Source organism: Chionomys nivalis, chromosome 8 (assembly GCF_950005125.1).
Source record: "Chionomys nivalis chromosome 8, mChiNiv1.1, whole genome shotgun sequence".
NCBI lineage: Eukaryota > Metazoa > Chordata > Mammalia > Rodentia > Cricetidae > Chionomys > Chionomys nivalis.
Genome location: NC_080093.1, coordinates 76,343,001 through 76,367,616, shown reverse-complemented (window position 1 = coordinate 76,367,616; position 24,616 = coordinate 76,343,001). Strand labels below are relative to the sequence as shown.

The window sequence follows — 24,616 nt, the reverse complement described above, 5'->3', positions numbered from 1 at the left end:
TCAGTACAGCCAAATGAAAATGAATGTAAATACTAATTTTTACCATAACTGTAAAAGTTAAATGAGAAAATCACTAGGAAGTCACCTAAGCAAAAATTAAGGCAATAATGAAGGAAATGAGATACAAACACAAAACACAGAGCAAAATGACAAGCCTACCTCCTTATAAGTAATTCCCTAATATTTAATTATTTTGGGGAACATGGCATCTTTTACTATTGCCAATCTCTATGTTCCCTATAAATATATGATGATATTCATAAACAACACTTTTTAGTTACCCCTTGATGAGCATGGTAGCCCAGACTACCCTCTCTGTTCTCACTAGCCTCCAGGTAACTAAGGTATGCAGTCAGAAGTGAGCCTCCTGGATTGGTAGATATGTCAATAAGCTTAGAAATACAGTTTTCAGCTACTGTATCCAAAGGTAGGGAAGGCTGTGGTGGCTGCCAGCAGGCTGCCCTCTTCTGCCCTAGATGTCAACTTGCCAATCTGCATTTGAATACTTTTGAAAGGGAGCTTCTACTGGGAAAGAACCTAGCAAGAGTGAAATGTGTTTTGGGAATATGTATTTTTAAAAAGATAAGTGAGTCATGGTGCAACAGCTTTATAGTTGGTTATTCACATATGATAGATAATATGTGAATTTTTTAACATAGAATTAATTACCAACAGCAGAACATAAACATGATGTATTTAAAATACTTAAATTTCTTGAGGATAATCATCATATTTTCCCAGTATTTGCTTTTCATAACATCTACCCAGTATCTAGTATAAGCCCCTCATGGAGCAAGTGGCTAGGCCTCATCCCCAGACTGCTCTCAGGGCAAGATGCAGCCCCTCAAGGAATATGAGTTCCCAGGCTCCAACCCAGCCCCAGACTACTCTAATGACCGTAACAGCCATTTTCAAACCCTCACATCACAGCTAGCCAAGCTCTACCCAAAAGAAACAAAGCCCAAGATCAGGCCACAAGGCCCCACCAATCCTAGACTACTCTGGAAAGCTCTACCCCTAAAGAAACCCTATGTAAAGCCTGCCTCCTCCTGTTCAGTTCTTTGGTACTTCTTACCTCTTGTGTGAGATTTGTTGTGTGGTGTGGTTTGTGGTATTCCTTGGTTCCTGACCCCCAAAGCTGCAATGCTTCCATTGGTAGAAACTTTTTCCTTCTGTGAAACTATAGCACTTACACTGGGGAAGCCTTTCCCGTGAGAGCTGTAATATTTGTACCTAGTATCGCACAGATGCAGTAACTATCTGATTACAATGATGTATAGCAACTAATCTGAATGTTTTCATAATAAACACCAATAAATCTATATCTATTATAAAAAGCATGTAAACAAAAAAAGAAATAAAACTTAAAAGGACTAATTCTGCCTAAAGGCAATTTCTGGTATTTCTCTTTACTTCTCTGTAGGCAACAATACTAATTTTCTTAATACTCCACACGTCTGTATGAGCTTGCAATTGTATCACTTATATCACATGAAAACTTAGCCTATTCCATGTCTCCTATATAATTCTAGGTCATTTCCCTGCTACCAGAGGAGAGGCCTATATTAATGGATATAATATTTCAGATAACATGATTGAAATTAGAAAAGACTTGAGCTTCTGCCCTCAACATGACCTGTTGTTTGATGACTTGACACTATCAGAACACCTTTTTTTCTATTGGACGGTGAGTCAGAAGTATGTCTTATAAAATTACTTAGTAAATTTGACTTTCTTCTTTGATATACAGATCTGTTAATTTTAACTTTTTAAATTAAATTTATTTGACTATTGTGGAAAAAACATTAAAATTATACCTAATGTATTGCCTGATGTTGATACAGACATACATTGAACAATGCAGAAATCAAATTAAATATAAACCTAACTCTAATCCAAAGTTTCTCCCTTCCATTCTAGAGGACTTCTGGCCAGGCTTCAGCATATTGTCCTGCAATACTTGATCCAAGTTTCCTGACAGTGTAGTTTACCAAAGGTCTGGGACTGATTGCCCAACTCCTGGCTCAGCAAAGGCCTAGCTCAGCAAGGGCCTTTCTTAAATAGCTACAATTATGTCAGTACTCAGAGTTGTTTTATTATTTCAATCTCTCCCATGTATATTGTATCTGTTGTTCCATCTTACACTAGCAAGAGGTGTGAACACAGTTTTCAGTGTTTGCTATTCATCAGTTAGGATTAGATTCAAGTATGCAAATGTTGCAATGAGCACGCAACTTTGTACAACATCATTTTTCTGTTTCTGTCTTCTCTCTGTCCTTCTGCTTTCCCAGATGCTTTTCTCACTTGTTCAACCAGAAATTATCAACTTCCATGACTGTGCTGCTACATTCAGCCTGCCAACAAAGAGGAAGGTATGAACCTTCCCTCTGGTGCCACAGTACATGGAGCTATGGAAAGGTTTTCTTTTCCTCAGAGTTTGGCTCTTGCAGACTTGTTTTTTTTTTTTGTTTGTTTTTTTTTTTTTGTTTTTTGGTTTTTTGGTTTTTTGAGACAGGGTTTCTCTGTAGCTTTGGAGCCTGTCCTGGAACTCCCTTTGTAGACCAGCCTGGCCTCGAACTCACAGAGATCCGCCTGCCTCTGCCTCCCGAGTGCTGGGATTAAAGGTGTGCGCCACCACCGCCTGGCTCAGACTTGTTTTCTTATTTATTCCTGCCACTGTCCCCACCAGGGGAATACCATTACTAGTGTACAAAAGAAACAGAAAAACATTTGGTTCTCTGGCTGGCTGTTTTCCTTTCCATTCAAATAAAACCGTAAGGTTTCTCTTTACTCTCAGTCTGGACCAGGGAGCTTACTTGCAAGGTTAGATTGATTGGATTTCATGCTAAAGGGCGCACAGGAAAGTGGTAAATCACCATTGGCTCAGTGATACTCCAGATTCTAGGGTTCTCCATGTTAACTTCACTTTTTACAGTTTTCTGTTTAGAAAGGTCAGTGGGCTATAAAGAAGTGCATGCATTTCCACAGCATCTGGAGCTCATCACAAATGTGCTTTCTGTCATCTCTTTGTTAATGAGCTACAGATAAATTCTATATAAAAGAAAACACAGTTGTGGTGATTAAATTCACAGCTCTGTACATATTCTGCCACCGACTTCTATCTATGCTCCCTGACAATTTTTGTTTTAGCAGCTGTCCTCTAGATGTGAGGAAAGAGGCATTTTTAATTGATGCAAATAAAGCTGATGTGAAGTGTTCCTAGGGATACACCTGCAATACACTTTCATGTCTGTATAATGTCTGATGACCCTTGACTTTGTGATGGTAAAACTGATATAAACCCTGGCTTCTTTTTCCAGGTCAGAGGAAAAGCTAAGGACGGATACTGTAGGGATATTGAGCGTATGCTGTCTGTGTTTAACCTGAAAGATAATTACCACTCATTATCTGGCTCAGTGAGTGGAGGAGTGAGACGCAAGCTCTCCATCATTATAGCGCTTTTAGGGAGCTCCAAGGTATCAAAAAGAAAGGGGAGCAACGCAAACACAGAGTGGGAGGTGAAGCAGGGCCTCTGTATGAGTTTCTGTCAGCTGCACGGAAAACTCAGTTCTCTCGAAACCTGTTGTTTTGAATCCGAAAGGAAACACAACAGTGTAGACAGAGGCGAATCATTTGCTTAGCTATCATAGCTGATACAATGCTTTGGAGTGTTACAATTTTCTTAGGCTCACATCTATTATAGTTGTCATTTTGTACCTTAGCTCCAGCATTATCCCTTCACACAGCAAATAAGCCCATGAGGTGCTTAGTATTATCAGTGATCATAAAATTGTTCTTCTGGCTTTTTAGGTAGTGATACTTGATGAACCATCATCTGGCATGGACCCAATGTCAAGAAGGGCTACCTGGGATTTCCTTCAGCATCATAAACGCCATCGGACCATTTTATTAACCACCCACTACATGGATGAAGCTGACATCCTGGGTGACCGCATTGCTATTATGGTCAGGGGGACCTTGCACTGCTGTGGTTCTTCAGTCTTCCTGAAACAAATATACGGTCTCACTACATTTGATCATTCTTAAGCTAGTAATACTATAATAATATTCTAACATTATTTTCATTGTATTTTGGTTGTACACCCAAAACTTAATTACCTTCTTCTATTCTGCAGAATTGATCTCAATTATTATAATTTAAATTTTTTTTAGTTCTCTGAGATTTTCATATGTATTTTGATCATGGCTCTTTGCAATCTGAAACAAAGTTGCTGTTCCATTTTGTACTTACTGACAGTCTTCTTTGTCTCTGGCATGCAGTTCTGCATCCAGAGGGTTATTTGGATGACTGAAATGACTGACTGATTCATTCCTTGAGAAGAGGAGGAACCAGATATCCCTGACTTAAGTTTCTATGTTTCCATACCAGTATCAAATCCTCACCATAATGAATAAATCTGAAATTTAGTATTGGTAGTAACAATGTAATACAGAATAAATGAATCATATAAGTGGGGGCTAGAGAAGTGGCTCAGTGCTTAAGAACACTTGATGCTCTTGCAGAGGATCTGGGTTCAATTCTCATTACCCGTATGACAGCTCATAATCATCTAACTCCAGTGCCAAGAAATTCATTGCATTTATTTGGTACAAAGACACACGCAGACAAAATACTCAAACGCATAAAATTAGATTATATAAGTGAAATGAAACAATTATTTGATAATTAACTATATCTGTGATAAGTGATAAATTAGTATTTTAAACAGTGAATTATTGTGGGTTAAAATTATAGCGGGATTTTTAATTAGAGGCTATAAATGTAAAACGTGGTAGAAGAATTCTGAGATTAAAGTATAGCAATAGCAATGTAAGTAGAAATAATTAAAGGCTAATTAACATAAATTTATTCAGGATTCGAGTTCACTCAGTTCAGTTGCTGATCCTTGTACTTGTTACCCTGCTCTGTCCTTTATATATTAGATTCAAATCAATAACCTACTCTATAGACCTTGAGAATTTCTTATATTGTATTTTAATCATATTCCCATATATATTTTTATTAGATTATTTTCTTTTATGTGTAAGGGTGTATTTGCCTGCACATGTGTATTTGCACCACATGTGTGCCCAGTACCCACAAAAGTCAGGGTATTGGGTCCCCTGGAGTTCATTATGGGAGGTTGTGAACTACTATGTAGGTGCTAAGAAAAAACCCTGGGTCCTCTGAGAGAGAACAAAGTGATCCTGAACTATCTCTCCAGCTGCCTGCAACCCAAAATACATTCTTAAAAAATATTTTCTCTTGTCAGTTTAGATGCTAATTTTATTTGTCAAAGTTTATGATCACCTTACAGGTTAAAATGTCTTGCTGTAGATACATTTGTATTTGTAGTGTTCACTGCTGAATCCTTGGGGTCTAGATGAGTATCTGAGACACAATGTACAACTAACAGGAAACGATAGTTATTAAGATTTATATTACAAAATAAGTATTCCAATAACAGGGGGCTTCACTTTGTATGTCAGCTTTGTTTGGTTATATACACTAAATCATTATGGTTCACTAAGGACTATACCGAAATTCTAGAGGTAGCTGCTATTTAGTCAATCCCTTCGAGTGCCATTTGAAAGCATCTGTAGCAGCTTCCACATTTTCAGAGCTAAATGTCTATGGCATATTTTATCTTTTTCCTTAGAAGAGCAGATAACCTGAAGCATAAAGAGAAAAAAAATAGTCTTATAAGTATTAAAAAATAAGTAGAAAACGTCTTCAATTGTTCATCTAAATGGTTTATTTCAGGCGCTGGATATCGCATAGTCATGGAGAAGGAACCATATTGTGATGTTTATAATATCTTTGCAATGATTCAGCATTATGTTCCAGATGCTGTGTTGGATAATGATTTAGGAAGTGAGTTATCATTTATCCTACCCAAAAAGTATGTATCAAGGTATGGACCTCAATAATTCTAGGTGGTTGGTTGTGGGGTTACCAGAAACATATCTTCATTTCCTGGGCTTAGTAACTTTAGTGAGTAATGGCATCTGTAGTAAACCAAGTTTCTCTATTTATTGCTACTATTTGTCAAGTAGAATTAGGAAGCTCACAGCTCAATATTTCTGTTACTAAACAGGATTACCTTATAATTTCAAGTTCACTCAAGGCTCATTTGATACTTTATTTCAAGTTTTCCTACCTAGTGGTCATAGCTTTCTAATATTAGTAATGGATAGTAACAACACTACATTTCCATTGTACAAACAGATGCATAGAAATGGAACCCAGAGAAATATTAAGATGGTAAAGAGTAAAATACAGATTGAATGGCTACTCTTAGAGAAGCTATAACACATCTGTTTGCCCTCAGATACTAGCCAGATAAGTTATTGAAGGTATTCACCAAGATATTTCATTGTGATTATCATCCCAGCTAAGAGAAATGGACACTAAGGGTGTTTGTTATTCATCTTCAGGGACTGTACTAGATTTGTGTTCTTGTCAAAAGTTATTGTCACCTAGAAATCCATCTGTGGTTAATACTGGGCCTCATAGGCTCATGTATTTGAATACTTAGTCTCCAGTTTGTGGAACTATTTGGAAAGGATTAGGAGGTGTGGCCTTCTTGGAAGAGGTGCATCACTGGGAGTGAGCTTTAAGGTTTCAAAAGCAGACACCACTCTCAAACATCACTTTCTCCCTCCCTCCCCCCTTCTCTGCCTCCTGCTTGTGGCTCAAATGTAAGCGCTCAGCTATTCCAACACCATGCCCACATACCACTGCCATGGTCCCTGCCATGATGAACTATAAGCAAGTCCCCAATAAACTCTTTATTCTGAAGTTGGCTTTGATCCTGGTATCTCTTCACAGCAACAGAAAAGCAGCTAATGCAGAAGTTGGTGCCCAGGCGTAGGCTGTTGCTGTTGCATGGCCTCATCATTCTGGGTTTTTTTTTGGGGGGGGGTTGGTTTTGGGGGGCTTGTTTTGTTGTTTTCTTTTGTTTTTTGAGGAATTTTAGTACTGTGAACCAGAGAAGCAGTTAGCACTCTAAGTGGGGCATAATGGGCCATCTAGTAGGAGATTGGAACACAGTAGTGCTGAGAGCAGTGTGGACTAGGGAGGCCCAGCTGAAAAAGTTTCAAAAGGGAACAATAATTGCAACTGAGTTAGAAACATTCTTACATTTTTTGTAAGGAATGTGGCTTCTTTCTACCCTTGTCCTGGGAATCTGCTAAAACAAAATTGAAATGTTTGTAACTAATTCATTGGCAGAGGAGATTCAAGACAGCCTAATACTGACTCTATTGTGTGGTTATTAGTTATCGCCCTTGTACAGATAGATCTACAATGAAAAAGAGAAAGCAGGGCAAAGAAAAATACAAAATGTGCTGTTTGAGGAGAAAAATGTTACAAGAAAATTTAATGTTGAAACCTTGGTTCATACTGAAAGAGATGAGGAAAAATAGAATGGAGTGGTACCCTCAAAGTAAGACCACAACTACCTAATCCTGCAAGTTGTAAAAATGCCTAAGGAATTATACGTTACTAAAAAGCAACAACAAATCAAAGCTTATGCAAATATAACTCAAAGAAGGACCAAGTTCTATCCCTAATAGGCAACATAATTGTGCAGTTTTGGCCATGTGGTTCTGGCTTTAAAGTCATGTGGAATACAGGAGTCAAGAAATTGTAGAACCTTCCTCCATGGTTAAGGAAAACGACTGAGGCCATGCATGTGGGAGGAAAGTCCTTGCATGATGCCTAAAGAGGCCGTTGTATGAAACTGTAAAAGTGATTCATGGATTACATTGAACAACCTAATATGTTGAAGATGCCAGAATCATGGTGTGGTATTTTTAATGTAATCGGCCCCTATAATCTCTCAGGGAGTGCCACTATTAGCAAGTGTGGCCTTGTAGGAGTAGGTGTGGTCTTGTTGGAGGAAGTGTGGTCACTATGGGGGTGGGCTTTGAGGTTTCCTGTGCTCGGGATATCGCCCAATGTCAGAGTCCATTTTCCTGTTGCCTGCAAGATGTACTCTCATCTACTTCTCCAGCATCAAGTCTGCACACTACCACATTCCTTGCCATGATGATAATGAACTGAACCTCTGAAACTGTAAGTGAGCCACCCCAGTTAAATGTTTTCCTTTATAAGAGTTGCCGTGATCACTGTGACTCTTTACAGCAATGGAAACTCTAACTAAGACAGAAGGGGCATCTCTGCCAAGAGAACTGTAGACAGGGGATGGAGCTAGCCTGAGAGAGAAGTGTTACCATACTCAGCAAAGCTGGGAGGAAAGAGCCATCTAAGCCCTTTGACATCAGAGATGGAATGCCAGGATTTGGAGTTTTCCCTCCTGGGTTTCAGCCTTGCTTTGGTCCAGTATTTCTTCCCTATGTTCCTATTCCTGCCATTTGGAATGGTAATTTATATACTGTGCAATTGTATACTGTGAGTACATAAGAGGTTACAGAGATTTCTTTGAGTCTCAACTTTAAAATGGTGTTGGGACAGTGAAAGATTATGGGTACTTCTGAAGTTGATGACTGCTTTTTATTTCCTTAGGGGTTATAGGTCTATTTAAATTGTTCGTCTGGTCTTGATTTAACTTTGGTATGTGGTACCTATCCATAAAATTGTCCATTCCTTTTAAATTTTCCAATTTTGTGATGTAAAAGTTTTCAGAGTATGACCTAATGATTCTCTGGATCTCCTCATTGTCTGTTGTTATATTCCCCTTTTCATTTCTGATGTTGTTAATTTGGATGTTCCCGCTCTGCCTTTTGATTAGTTTGGATAAGGGTTTGTCTATCTTGTTGGTTTTCTCAACGAACCAACTCTTTGTTTCATTGATTCTTTGTATTGTTTTCTTTGTTTCTATTTTCTTATTTCAGCCCCCAATTTGATTATTTCCTGCCATCCACTCCTCCTGGTGAGTCTGCTTCATTTTGTTCTAGAACTTTCAGGTGTACTATTAAGTCCCTAGTGTGAGATTTCTCAACTTTCTTTATGTAGGAACTTAGTGTTATGAAATTTCCTCTTAGCACTGCTTTTATAGTGTCCCATAGGTTTGGATGTGTTGTGCATTCATTTTCTTTGAATTCTAGGAAGTCTTTAATTTCTTTATTTCTTTTTTGTTTAAGAAGTGATTCAATTGAGCACTGTTCAATTTCCATGAGTTTGTAGACTTTCTTCAATTAATATTGTTGTGGAATTCTAACTTTAAACCATGATGATCCGATAAGATACAGGGGGTTATTGCAATTTTTCTGTATCTATTGAGGTTTGCTTTGTTACCAAATATATGGTCAATTTTAGAAAAGGTTCCATGAGGTGCTGAGAAGAAGGTATATTCTTTTGTGTTTGAATTGAATATTCTATATGTGTCTATTAAGTTCATTTGTGTCATGACATCTGTTAGTTCTCTTATTTTTCTGTTAAGTTTCTTTCTGCTTGACCGTCCATTGAAGAGAATGGGGTGTTGAATCTCCGGACTGATGTGTGATTTCAGCTTTAGTAATGTTTCTTTTACATATGTGGGTGCTCTTGTATTTCGGGGCACAGATATTCAGGATTGACATTTCATCTTGATGGATTTTTCCTATGGTGAATATAAATTGTCCTTCTCCATCTCTTTTGGTTGATTTTTGTTTGAAGTCTATTTTGTTAGATATTAGGATAGCCATACCCACTTGTTTCGTAGGTCCTGTTGATTGGAAAACCTTTTCCCAACCCTTTACTCTGAGGTAATTTCTGTCTTTGAAGTCGAGATTTGTTTCTCACATACAGCAAAAGGAGATAGCCTGTGTCTTTTTATAGGTGAATTGGGTCCATTGATGTTAAAAGATATTAATGACCAATGATTGTTAATTCCTGTTTTGGGTTCAGTTAGGTTTGGTTTGGGTTGAGTTTTTTTGTGGTAGTATTTGTGTGTTTCCCTTCTTTGGGATTTGCTGGTGTGAGGTTATCTGTTGTCTGTATTTTCATGGGTGCAGCTAACTTCCTTGGGTTGGAGTTTTCCTTCTAGTACTTTCTATAAGGCTGGGTGTGTGGATAGGTATTGTTTAAATCTAGTTTCGTCATGGAATATCTTCTTTTCCCTATTGATGGTGATTGAAAGCTTTGCTGTGTATAGTAGTCTGGGCTTGTACCCATAGTCTCTTAGTGTCTGCAACACATCTGTCCAGGACCTTCTTGCTTTCAGAATTTCCATTGAGAAATCAGGTGCAATTCTGCCTTTAAATGCTATTGATCTTTTTCCTTTGTAGCTCTTAGTATTCTTTCTTTATTCTGTATGTTTTATATTTTGTTTATTATATGGTGAGGGGATTTTTTTGGTTCAGTTTATTTGGTGTTCTGTAAGCTTCTTGTACTTTCATAGGCATATCCTTCTTTAAGTTGGGAAAGTTTTCTTGCATGGTTTTATTGAATATATTTTCTATGCCTGTGAGCTGTAATTCTTTTCCTTCTTCTACCCCTATTATTTTTAGGTTTGGTCTTCTCATGATATCCCAGATTTCCTGGATGTTTTGTGTTAAGAATTTGTTGGATTTAACACTTGCTTTGATCATTAAATCTATTTTTTCAATTATATCTTTAATACCTGAAATTCTCTCTTCCATCTCTTGTATTCTGTTGGTTATGCTTGCATCTGAAGTTCTTGTTCATTTACCCAGATTTTCCATTCCCAGAATCCCTTGGTTTGTGTTATCTTCATTACCTCTATTTCAGTTTTCAAGTTTTGAACTGTTTGCTTCACCTATTTGGTTTTTTTCATAGTTTTCTTGACTTTCTTTAAGAGATTTATTGATTTCTTCCAATTTTTTGTTTGTCTTTTCCTCCATTTCTTTAAGGGAATTTTTCATTTCCTCTTTAAGGGTCTCTATCATCTTCATAAAGTTACATTGAAGGTCATTTTCTTCTGCTTCTTTTGGGTTAGAATGTTCAGATCTTCTTGTTGTATGTCTCCTGGGTTCTGGTGTTACCATGTTGCTTTTTAGGTTGCTGAATGTATTTTTGCATTGGCACCTACCCATCTCTTCCTCCAACTGATGCTGGCAGTGTTTTTGCCTCTTGGTCCAATCCTTGCAGTTGGTGTCTGTGTCTCAGGGATCCTCTCTTGAATCAAACATTGCAGTTGCTGTCTATGTCTTATGGAGCTGCTGAGGTCTCCAGCCATGGGTGGATTTGGGGCCAGAGTTGGACTTGTAGATTACAGAGCCCAATCCATATGTGGGGGTCTTGGAGTAGCCTGGCTGCAAGTGACTTGCCTACTGGGCAGCTAATAAAGCTGAGGCAGATGGGAGAGGGGCCCAGGGTTTTGCCCTGGGGCCTAAAGCCTAGAGACTGGACTGTCCAGCTGCAGAGCTGGTCACTCATCTGGTCTAGGAGTTCCTTCTGCTTGTGTGTCGCTTTCATTGGTTAATAAAGAAACTTCCTTGATCTAGTTGATAGGGTAGAACTTAGGTATGTGGAGAAGATAGAACTGAATGCTGGGAAGAAGGGCAGAGTGGGAGGAGACATGGATCCTCCCACCTGAGATGGACTTGGGTTAGAATCTTGCCAGTAAGCCACAGTCACATGGCAATACATAGATTAATAGAAATGGGTTAAATTAAGATGTAAGAATTAGCCAATGAGAAACTAGAGCTAATGGGCCAAGCAGTGTTTTAATGAATACAGTTTCTGTATAGTTATTTCGGAGCTAAACCAGCCGCACAGCAGGGATAAACAAGCAGCCCCCTCCACACAACACTCATCTCTTGGTCCACACTCTTTAGTCAAAAAAATAATAATCTTAAACTTCATATGGAAATGCAAAATCTCAGAGTAGCTAACACAATATTGAATAGTGAAAGAACTGCTGGAAGTACCAACACTCCAAATTTTAAGTTGTACTATAGAGGTATAATAATCTATAATATCATGCCATTGGCATTAAAACAGATAGATTTAGTCTAATAGAACTGAATATCTTAGCATAACCCCTCAAACCTGTGGACATTTGATTTTTGACAAAGAAGCCAGAAATACACACTGGAGAAAAGACAGCATCTTCAACAAATGATGCTTGTAGAACTGGATAGATGCATGTAGAAGAACTCAAATGAATCCATATCCATCCCTGCACAAAACTCAAACAAGATATTCTGAATCTGACAGAAGACAAAATACAGAATACATTTTAATTCATCAACACAGGAGAGGAATTTCTGATTAGGATCCCTTTAGTATAGTAATTAAGAATAACAATAAATGGAACCTCACAAAGGTAAAAAAAAAATCTGTACAGCAAAGGATACTGTCATTCAAGCATAGAGGAAGCTTACAGAATGGCAAAAACATAGTTACCAGTCACTAGTCTATACAGAGAAAAAACTCCTAATTATGAAAACAACTCAATTTTGAAAATGGAATATAGAACTAAAAAGAGTTCTGTAAAGATGAAACACAAATGGCTGAGAAATGCTTTAGAAATGTTCAAAATTCTTAGCCATTGGGAAACGTAAATTAAAACATTTTCATCTTACCACAGTCAGAAAGACCAAGGTGAGTAGGTCAAATGACAGCATATGCTAGCAAGATTGAGGGGAAAGGAGAGCACCTATCCATTGCTGGTGTGAGTGAAAATGACTATAGTCACTATGCAAATCAATGTGGAGGATCCTCAAAAATCTGAAAATAGGTCTACCACAAGATCTAGCTATACTATTCCTGGGCATATACCCAAAGGACTTACTGCAGAGATATTTGCTCATCTATGTTTATTGCTGCTCTATTCATAACAGCCAGAAATTAGAAATAGCATATATTAGTCCATCAGCTAATGAAAGAGTAGTGAAAATGTGGTACATTTATACAGTGGAATTATTCAGCCGTTAAGAAAATAAAATTATGAGAGTTGTATGTAAATGGGTGGAGCTAGAAACATCATCCTGAGGGACATAACTCAAGACCCAGAAAGACAAACATTACATGTTTGCTCTTCTATGTGGATGTTAGCTTTTAAGATATGTATGTTTCATTTAGAATACCCACAGAGGCTAAGTAGCTAGTAAGGGACCAGAGGAGAGGAGGGGAATCTCTCAAGGAAGTGAAAATAGAATATAGAATTGCAAAGGGATAAAGGGGGAAATAGAGTAGAATTAAAAGGAGAAAGGCATGGGAGAACAGGATAAAGGGGGATTATAGGGAAGGGAAACTAATAATAGTAAAGGAGGTCTTTAGAAAATCTCTATGGAAACCATCTACCATAAAACATAAAATATATACATATTAAAGAAATTTAAATGGAGTTACCATATGACTGGGGAGACAGTGCTCTAGCTAGACATTTTATGCTACAAGTAAAAAAATACCACTAGCAGAAATGGGTCATATCTTATTGAGCCATTGGCCAGAGGGCTCCCATAGCCCTGTCCCCCAAGTACTGCAGGATTTTGATAATGCTATTTGTTACTGTCCAAAACTAGATGGAAAATCCTATTGTTGAAGACACCATTTATGTCATTGAACATAAATAGAGGAATCAAGTTGGTGCCCAACTAGAGGCTTCACCAAGTTATAAGTCCTAAAAGATATAACATCAACCTGACTACAAGATATACCCACTGATGCAATAGTGGCACAAGTGTTAGGGGGGTAACCACATTTTTATTGGATTTAAGAACCATTTCATTGGCTGGAACCCATACCTGACACTGCTAAAGTGGCCAGAAACATGTAGCTAGATAGGTCATGGGCCCTAAGGGAAAGCATAGTAACCATTATTCTGGTAAATGAACATAGTAATAAAAAGGCTCCCAGTTTATATATTTCTATACCAATAGCTCAGTGCCTCACTCAGCCTGCATCAAAAAGTTTCGCAGTAGATAGTAAATAACCCAGAGCCACAACTGGACAGTTCAGAGAGTGAGAGACTTTGGAGCACTCAGCCCTAATGAGATGTCTTCATCGAAGCCTTCCCCTCAAGGTTTAGAGAACTATTCAGCAGAGGAGATTTCAGAAATATGATAAGACTCAGAAGTGATGGGTAACTGCAAGGAAACAGTGTCTTCTAGACACAACAGAACTGACTTACATATGAACTCAAACAGACTGGCAGCATGCTTAAGACCTGCCCAAGTTTAAGCCAGACAAAATCACTGCACATAAAATGGGTACAAAAATCTCACTCCTAACTAAGAAACTATTTGCAATTGATAATTGCTGGGAGAAGGAAAATAAGTTTTCTACAATGAAGTCACATTGAGTGTGTCAACTACAGGTTAGAGCACACTCCATGTTTTTGTATGGTATTTGTTTGCTTGTCTGCTTGTCTGCTTGTCTGCTTGTCTGCTTGTCTGCTTGCTTGCTTGCTTGCTTGCTTGCTTGCTTGCTTGCTTGCTTGCTTGCTTGGCTTGGTGTTTTTTGTGTAGGGGGAGAATGTTCTCTTTTTGTTTCGTTTTGTTTTTTTAATATACTCTTCTTAAGAAAAAGCATGAGGGCTGGAGAAATGGCTCAGCCATTAAAGGCTAGGCTCACCACCAAAAATATAAGAAAAACCGTGAAGTTGGATGTGTGGGCAGGTAGGGAGGATCTAGGAGAAGTTGAAGAGAGAAGATACGATCAAATATATTGTAAGAAAAGATTTTAAGCAAATAAAGGATGCATTTTCTTTTGTTTGCAATGCTGGAAATTTGACTCAGAGCCTTGTTCATGCTAAGAAAGTACTTTTTCCACTGCACTCCATCCCCAGTCCTAAGAATTTTAAAAAGGGAGACATTTATAGTAAATAATATATAATTAAAAATAACAAATGAATAAAATTGAGGTGATTACATTTTTATTCTATTTACTGAGAAATAATGAATGGAAACCCAACACCAGCTTTCTTCTTCCTTCTTTCTTTACAGATTTGAAGCTTTGTTTACTGAGTTGGAAAAGAAACAGGAAGCACTGGGAATTGCCGACTTTGGAGCTTCAATCACTACAATGGAAGAGGTTTTCCTTAAGTAAGTTATAACAACCTGTTTAAAAAAGAAAAAAACTTTCTACCCCTAAATTCCTATGTTAATATAAAAACAAACCTCACCCTTTTGCAGCTGAAAAAAAATTGTTACCAAGTTTTCAAATATACTGTTTTATGGGAATATACTTCCATGTATATTTAGCTGATATTTAAAGATGTTGAACTTGGACATTGATGCATATCTCTTTTTTTTTAACAATTTTTTTCAGAATTTCATTAGTGAATGCTGTGTTTATGCCATTTCCAGCTCATATTCTCTCTCCTCCAATTCTTCCCATGTCCCCTCTTAAATTCACAACCTCTTCTTCAATTGTTCCATATGTGTGTGTATGTGTGTATGTATGTCCTATTGAGTTCATTTAGTGTTTCTCATATTTATATATGCTAGAGATAACCACTCAGGAATGCATAACCTATCAGCGAGCTCATCAGTGGTGAAGACTGATTGATTCTCCCTCTCTTTTCAGCCATTGATTGAATGTAATTCTTTATCTAAGAGTGGGGTTTTGTGAAATTTCCTCAATCCACAAAGACATGTCAACTGGTGTAGTCATTACACAGGACTTGTTTAGACAGCTGTATATGTTGAGGTTTCATGGATACAAGGTTTCCTGTCAAATATAAAATATACTATCTCACAGCAGATATCCTGGTCCTCTGTCTCTTATATTTTTCCACCGATCTTCTTTCTGTTCCCTGAGCCGTAGATGTCGCAGTTGTGTTGTAGATGTATCAGCTGAAATTGGGCATCCCACAATCAGTTTGTTCCCTGCTTTTGAACCAGTTGTACATGTCTGTAATGGTTTTCAGCTGCTGGGGAAAACCTTCATTAATGAGGGCCGAGAGCTACACTTATCTATGGTTGTAAGGAGGGGTATATCAAATGTAGTTGGGAAAGTGGCTGTAATGAGTTCTCCTCAAGTAGTTGACTAGGTTTCTCAGTACCAGGCATGAATGGCCTCCTATTAAACAGGATTTAAGTCCAATCAGACAGTTTTTGGTTGCCTCCCAAGATATAAGTGCCACTATTATACCCCTGGAAATTGTTAACATGCTGATCATGTGGTTTGTAGGTTTTTACAGATATGTGGGACTATTGATTTTTTTTCTCCCTTGACAGCTTGGATAGCTCTTTCTATTACTGTGAGAGCTAGTCCTTGGGAGGAGTCAGTTTCAGCTCAGTTTTCGAAATTCCTGTGTCCAAAGTGTGTGGTGTCTTTACCTATAAGGTCTTACTTCCAATTTCTGGGAGGCAACCAGGGGTAATGTCATTAGTCTATATTGTTTTAAAGGCTGGTTTTATATTCTTGAAGAAAAGTAATTTGAGGCTATGAATAAAGAGAAATATCTTGTGTTCTTTTTGTGTATCTACATATGTGTAGGGTCAATAAGATGGCAGCTCCCCAAAGGAATATTCAGGATATCAAACCCTATTACTTGACTTATGAAAAGATGAGACAAGATAAGCAGCAGAATGTGAATATACCCAGAAATTATAACAGTCAAAGTTTTCCCTATTTGAGAGAAATTAATACAATTAAATTTAACACTGGGGTAAGCATGTTATATTGTTTTGTTTTTATACTTATTTAAAATATAATTACATCATCTCCTTCTTTTCTTACCTTTTTCTAGCTCCTACCACGTTCCCTTTCATCAATGTTTTCCATGCCCCTCCACTGTCAAAGTGATAGCATTTTTCTTTGGTATATCACACTTTTTAAAGTCTAAATTTAGAAGAAGCTTCCAGTTTATACAGCTAGAAATGGACTAGTCCATGGGACTTGATATGTGAGAAGCAGGCTCTAGGTAAAGATCCCGGCTGCTGCCCCCATTATTATTTCTCAGAACCCCTTTGTGAAAATTCTCAGTAGAAACTCTCCCTTCACTATACCAAGGAGTTATAACTGCCATATTCAGAAAATAGTTGTTGCTCAAAGTGAGGGCATTTTCTCTCTGTATTACAGTATGTGTTGCTGGCAAAATAAAATCATTTTGTTAGGGTGTTCAAAATGAAAAAAAAAGGATTTTACATTAGGGGAAGGCAAAAAATTTTCAACTTTTGTGGTGTTTTATTTGTTTGTTCTGAGATAGGATCTCACTATGTAACTCACATGGCCTGGCACTCACTCTGTAAACCAGACTGGCCTCAATCTAAGAGAGGCTCATCTGCTTCTGCCTCACAAGTGCTGGAGTTAAAGGCATGCACCACCATACCTGGCCCAGTTTTCCATTTCTAATCAAAAACTCTTAAACTGTTAGTAAAGAAAATCTTGGGATTATGATTATAACTCAGTGATAGAGTACTTGCCTAGCATGTGTAAGAGTTTAAGTCTAGAACTGCCCTTCTCTCCATGAAAGAAAACGATGTTGGATGAGTCCGCTTGTCCATCCCGGCCACCCAGAACTGAAATAATCACACAGAAACCATATTATTTAAATCACTGCTTGACCCATTATCTCTAGCTTTTTATTTGCTAAGTCTTACATCTTAATTTAACCCATTTCTATTGATTTGTGTATTGCCACGTGGTAGTGGCTTACCAGGTAAAGTTCTGGTGTCTATCTCTGATGGAGCTACATGGCTTCTCTTTGACTCCGCCTTCCTTCTCTCAGCATTCAGTTTAGTTTTCTCCACCTACCGAAGTTCTGCCTTGCTATAGGTCCAAATCAGCTTCTTTATTCATTAATGATAATCATAGCTTACAGGGAAATCTCAAATCACCTTCCCTTTTCTGTTTAAATAAAAAGGAAGGTTTTAACTTTAACATAGTAAAATTACATATGATAAAACAGGTATCAAACAAGAATTACAGTTACAATGTTTGTATCTACTTTATCTTTTATCATAACTAAGAAAAACTATAACTATAAATTCTTCAACTCCATCAAAGATTCCAGAAGGATATATTATTACCTAAGAAAACATGAAGTACATTGTAAACAACTTCTAAAACTCTAGATTTGACAGAGACATCTCGCTGCCTGGACATCACCCAAAGTTCTTATGTACCACTGAGGCATCCGTCTTCAGCCTACAGGCCCATAGTATCCATCAGACTTTTCCATGAAGCAGGAAATTTTAAAGACATATCTACCTATATTGGCAGTTTGTCAGTCACTTTCTTCTTGGCCCTACAGAATGTCTGGCAGACTCTTTTATGAAGCAGGATCCCCGAAGGATGGCCTCACATTTAGGCAAGTTCAGCAGTCATTTCTCTTCAGGTCCTCCATGTCCAGTTCATTTAGCAGTACAAGCAAGAGCAGTTTCTTGCCCAAATGGCTAACCAACTCCAAAAGGAGCCTCTTCAATGCTCATCTTCCTTTTGAAGTAATTGCTGCTACCAGGAACAGATGTTCTCATTATCATGAAAAGTCCTAAATTCTTAAAACACTTTAAATGTCATATTCTATTAGTCTTTCAGAGGTTTGAAGAATAGCTATCCATCTGAAATATATCTCTGTACAGCTAGAAAACCTAACTAATATGACTGCAAGCTTGACTATTATAGATGATTATCTCTTAACCTATTTTTCTTAATTATGCATTACATTTTTAAATGAGATGCACAAACACCTTAATCAAGAGTAGAAAAATACATATAATAAAATTGACCTAAAATTTATATCAATAAACCAAGATCCATACCAATGCAAATCTCTATAGCATATCCCCCTTTAAATATAAAGAAACATTTATAAACAATATTTGGAAATATAGACGTAGTTCTTCTCCAAACTGCTTCTTGCTGTTTATTGGGTGAAGTAATTTTTAAGGGGTGCTCAAGGCGACCTTTCAGGGGCTCTTGGTCCATCAAACCACATTAGCCTGGAATGAATCCACAGGTTCTCATCCTCTGTGGAAACAAAAGAAGAACCTCTTTTCCAAAGCAATATATCCTTAGGCTCAAATTCTGAAGTCAAGATACCTTTAAAGTATATATGTTGGTTACTTAGCTCCTTCACAGACAAAAATTTCAAAGAGAATACAATAATATACATAATTAAGACTCTTGTGTATATTCCATTTTTACATGGCTTATTTATTTTTACTGTATTACTTTTTCTGCACTCTGTCTCTTTAAAGACTTTATTTTTTAAAACCATTTATTTACTTTTATAACTGTCCTTACTCTTTTTCTTCTCACCCAAGCCTATGAACTCATTTAGACTCATTTAGAGGTCTTTTATGTCTGAATCTGCCCTATTGTGTATCTTTAATGCTTTACTTTCCAGGAGCACTTCTTAAAATGCTAAGCACTTCTTGAAAACTTGGAAGCTGGAGCATTACTAGATTATATATAGTACTTCCTGCTTGCTCCACACTGTCCAACATGGTGGAAGTTTGTTCACCTCCTCTGCAAGCTGTGCACATTGCCTTAGTTTCAAGTTTGCAGCCAGTCTATGTCGAGCCATTAAGCAGTTGTAGGACTCTGCTCACAAACCTCATTTAAATTATCAGCCTCCTGAAAGAGTCAGAGTTTGCATTGGCAGCACAGCCCAGAAATCCTGCATTTTAAACTTATGCGGCTTTTGCCATTGCTGAATCAGGAAGACCTCTCTTAAAGGAACTGCAGCACACACTGCCAGCAAAATTCTGTTCTTCTGTGTCTAGAATTCCTTTTTAAGCTTTCTCAGGTTTTTCTGCAGATGTAGTTACCCACGTTGGCACGACAATTTGTTGGATGAGGCCGCTTGTTCGTCCCGGCCACCCAGACCCAAAATAATTACACAGAAACCATATCATTTAAATCACTGCTTGGCCCATTATCTCTAGCTTTTTATTTGCTAAGTCTTACCTCTTAATTTAACTCATATCTATTCATTTGTGTATTGCCACGTGGCAGTGACTTACTGGGTAAAGTTCCAGCATCCATCTCTGGTGGAGCTACATGGCTTCTTCTTGACTCCACCTTTCTTCTCTCAGCATTCAGTTTAGTTTTCCCCACCTACCTAAGTTCTGCCCTGCTATAGGTCTAAAGCAATTCTTTGTTCATTAATAATAATCACAGCACACAGAGGGGAAATCCCACATTTTCCATTTTTAATCAAAAACTCTTAAAATGCTAATAAAGAAAGTATTGGGATTATGGGTATAACTCAGTGATAAAGTACCTGCCTAGCATATGTAAGAGTTTGAGTCTAGAACTTCCCTTCTTTTCATGAATGAAAGAAAATGATCTTAAGAGTTTTACTCTAATGAGAAACCAGGTATTAATACTCTTATAATAGTGAATAAATACACTCTTTGCTTTGTTTTTACAGTAGTTAACTAAAATTCATTTGTGTTATATCTTATGCACATATTTTTGCATCATAAATTTTTAAAGCATGATGAATGGATTTCATCATGAGTATCCGCAAATCTCTAATCATCAAAATATTATTTTTTCTTTCTCTTTATAGTTTCTGCTTTACCGCCAGCAGTTTTGTTCCATGTTTATAAAAAGAGCACTCTTCATGTGGCGCAACTGGAAGCTGATGTTACTACAGATCATAGTAATTATGGTTGTCACTGCATATCTCTTATTAGCTCTGTACTTAGATGATAATGATTTACCTGAAAGGGAATTGGATTTGAGTCACTATGGTAGAACCATTGTTCCTTACTCAATTTCAGGGGATTCTGATTTGGCTCTGAATCTCAAAAAGAACCTTAAGATTTTTCTACAGTCAAAGAATCAAAACTTAAGAAAAATAAGAGGTAAGATTCTACTCTATAAAGACTTACTTGTCATTTGCAATGGATATAACTCTGGTATTTAGCTACCCATTTTTTTTGTCATTCTACTAGTCATTGGTATCATAGAGGCAGCTAAATCAGAGGCCAAAGGTAAACTTCAAGACAACTACCGACAAAAGTTAGTTATTCATGGAGATTTTTTTTCTGTATGTGTCTCTGCTAATTGCATCACCCTTTAAAAGGATAAGAAAGATGAAAATATGGTACTGCTGTGAAATTTAGTGTTCGATTTTTTTGTTTGTTTTTTTGAATTTTTTTTTGAAACAGGGTTTCTCTGTGTAGCTTTGGTGCCTGACATGGAACTAGCTCTTGGAGACCAGGTTGGCCTTGAACTCACAGAGAGCTGCCTGCCTCTGCCTCCCCAGTGCTAGGATTAAAGGCGTGTGCTACCACCATCCTGCAGCATTGGATGTTTTATTCTGGTTGAAAGACTACTGCTTTCTTCCAGAGCTCTCACAGAATAAGTTACTGATTCCTCTGTATGAAAGCTGTCCTTTTTTATATTAGTCATCCTATAAATCAATAGCTTCATAACTAATTCCTGAAAATGATATAGGTAATTACTTCAACATGTACCCTTGGGAAGAACCATAACTGCATGTGTTCTCTATGTTATCTTTGGCAGTGCTAAAAATGAGCTTAGCTACCTTGTTCAATATCTTTCCTATGTAACAAGAATTGGACCTAGTCCATGACAAATTTGAACTTTGAGTAAGCAAATTTTTATGTCAAACATTTTAGAACACTGGGCATTAACCAAAAGCACATATCAAACTAGAGTATGACTATTCAAAGAAAATTGTGGGGTCTCTGAGGGTTAGCCCTTTTAACCACTCTCACTGACTCAATAAAAGTCAACAAAAGCCACCAGTGGCCTTGAAGCTATAAAAAAGAAGACACAGGGTTGACCAGTAGGAGCCAGGCATAAAGATAACTGTAAGAATTATTTATTAAATCTAACAGAAATCAGTGACTATACACTATACAGGATATAGGAATATATATATTTACAGAGTTGGTCTTCGTAGGTTACTAAACAAATAAGGAGAAACATTTTTTTAAAAAAAGAGAATAGTGAAGTCCCACTCTGCCCCAAGGCCTTCCTATCCCCTGCTACCTCAGAGGAACTCTAAAACACAGGCTGCACCTACACAGAGGACCAAGAGAGGAACTCTGAAACACAGCCTACAACTACACAGAGAGGACCAAGAGAAGAACTCTGAAGCACAGGCTGTGACTGCACAGAGTGGACCAAGAAAATGAACCAAGTGAGCAGACCAAGAGAGCAGGCCAAGAGAGTGGGCCAAGAGAGACCTCAGTGGCTCCCTGAGACACAGACAGTGACAGTATAAAGCAGACCAAGAACACTTCCCAAAGACACAGACACCAACTGCGAGGATTGAACCAAGAGGCAAAAACATGCCAGCATCAATTGGAGGAAGGGATGGGTAGGCACCAATGCAAGAATACATTCAACAACCTGAAAAGCAACATGGTAACACCAGAACCCAGTGGTCATACAACAGGCAGACTTGATCATCCTAACACAGAAGAAGCAGAAGAAAATGATTTTAAATGTAACTTTATGAGGACGGTGGAGACTTTTAAAGAAGAACGGAAATTTTTCCTTAAAGAACTGGAGGAAAAGGCAAACAAAAAATTGGAAAAAAATCAATAAATCAAAACCAAGAAAAAGAATCAAACAGGTGAGGCAAACAGTTCAAACAGCTGAAGACTTGAAGGCTGAAATACAGGCAATAAAGAAAACACGAACTGAGGAAATTCTGGATATGGACAATCTGGGTAAATGAACAGGAACTACAAAGTTAGCATGAGCAACAGAATACAAGAGATGGAAGAGAGAACTCAAATATTGAAGATACTATAGAGGAAATAGATTCATCAGTCAAAGAAAGCATTAAATCCAACAAATTCTTAAAACAAAACATCCAGGAAATCTGGGACACCATGAAAAGACCAAACCTATGAATAATAGAGATAGAAGAAGGAGAAGAACTGCAGCTCAAAGGTACAGAAAGTATATTCAACAAGATCATAGAAGAAAAATTTCCCAGCCTAAAGAAGGATATCCCTATGAAAGTACAAGAAGCTTACAGAACACCAAAAAGACTGAACCAAAAAAATAATCCCCTCACTGTATAATAATCAAAACGCTAGATATACATAATAAAGAAAGAATATTAAGAGTTGCAAAGGAAAAAGGCCAAAAAACATATAAAGGCAGTCCTATCAGAATTACGCCTGAGTATTCAGTAGAAATGATGAAAGCCGGAAGGTCCTGGACAGAAGTTCTGCAGACACTAAGAGACCACAGATGCAAGCCCAGACTGCTCCAGCAAAGCTATCAGTCACCACCAACAGAGAAAACAAGATATTCCGTGACAAAACTATATTTAAACAATACCTATCCACAAACTCATCCCTACAGAAATACTAGAAGTAAAACTCCAACCCAAGGAAACTAACTGCATCCACAAAAACACAGGCAACAGATAACCTCACACCAGCAAACCCCAAAGAATTGAAACACACAAACACTACCACAAAAAAAAAAAAAAACAGAAATTAACAATCACTGGTCATTAATATATTTATATAACTGGACTCAATTAATCTTTTAAAAGACACAGACTAATTGAATGGTAAAAAATAAAATAAAAAATAAAAAACAGAATCCATCCTTCTGCTTTATACAAGAAACAAACCCAAAACTCAAAGACAGAAATTACCTCAGAGTAAAGGTTTGGGAAAATATTTCCAATCAAATGGAACTAAGAAACAAGCAGGTAAGAGCAGGCCTGAGGCAGCAGACTCCACAAGATAAGGACTCAGCCAGTGACCTGGGCTAGAGCAGGCCTGGCACAGCAAACTCCATAGGAGCAGGTATAAAGGAGCAACTGCTGAGCAAGTAGGCCATGCAGTCTGGGCATGAATCTGGGACCTCCGAGGGAGTAGACCTGAGTCAGAACCTCTGTGGGTCTGGCCATGAGATGAGTCTGGGACCTCTGAAGGAGTAGGCCTGAGCCAGGTCCTCTGTTGGTCTGGGCACACCCAAGTCTGGGACCTCCAAGAGAGTAGATGGGAGCCAGAGACCTTTGTAGTACCAACCCCAACCCAGGGACCTCCACAGGAGCAGATCCAGACCAGGGACATTTACAGAAACAGTTCTGAGCCAGCAACCTAGACCAGAGCCGGCCTCAGACAGAAAACTCCACGGGAGAGGAGCAAACCCCAGGAGCACTGAGCGACCTCCAGGAACACAGAGAGACCAATCGGTAACTAGAACCATGGCACTGACTGTACCATGAGGAACAATCATTTGAGCCTTGGATCCACTGGCACTTAGAAGATTAATCACCAGAATCACATACAGCCCTGACCACACCAATTAGAGGAAAAGATGAGTAGACAAAGTAAGAACACATGCAACACCACAAAGCAACATGACACCAGTAAAATCTAGAGATCCTACAACAGCAAGACTTGAACAACCAAATATAAATGAAGCAGAAGAAAATGACCTAAAAAATAACTTCAGGAGAATGTTTGAGACTCTTAAAGAGGAAATGAGAAATTCCCTCAAAGAAATGGAGGAAAAGACAAACAAAAAAACTGGAAGACATCAGTAAATCCCTTAAAAAGAAAACCAAGAAAAAACAATCAAACATATGAAAGAAACTATTCAAGACTTGAATAGAGACAATAATAAAAACACAAGATGTGGGAATTATAGAAACAGAAATCATGAGAAAACAATCAGGAGCCACAAATTCAAATATAAATAGCAGAATACAAGATATGGAAGAGAAAATCGCAAGCACTGAAGATACAATAGGGGAAATAAACTCATCAGTCAAAGAAAACATTAAATCTAACA

The 24,616-nt window shown here is 37.7% G+C and overlaps 1 protein-coding gene across 1 annotated transcript in view; it reads left to right on the top strand.

Annotated features, from left to right (window-relative positions):
- The window catches only part of LOC130879912 (phospholipid-transporting ATPase ABCA3-like), a 122,611-nt gene that overhangs the window by 50,334 nt on the left and 47,661 nt on the right, over positions 1-24,616 (top strand). Inside the window, exons 12-18 of the mRNA XM_057778736.1 lie at positions 1,552-1,687; positions 3,321-3,476; positions 3,811-4,021; positions 5,765-5,915; positions 14,860-14,958; positions 16,358-16,529; positions 20,382-20,679. Of these exons, the coding sequence (XP_057634719.1) occupies positions 1,552-1,687; positions 3,321-3,476; positions 3,811-4,021; positions 5,765-5,915; positions 14,860-14,958; positions 16,358-16,529; positions 20,382-20,679 (1,223 nt within the window). The remainder of the gene's footprint in view (positions 1-1,551; positions 1,688-3,320; positions 3,477-3,810; positions 4,022-5,764; positions 5,916-14,859; positions 14,959-16,357; positions 16,530-20,381; positions 20,680-24,616) is intronic.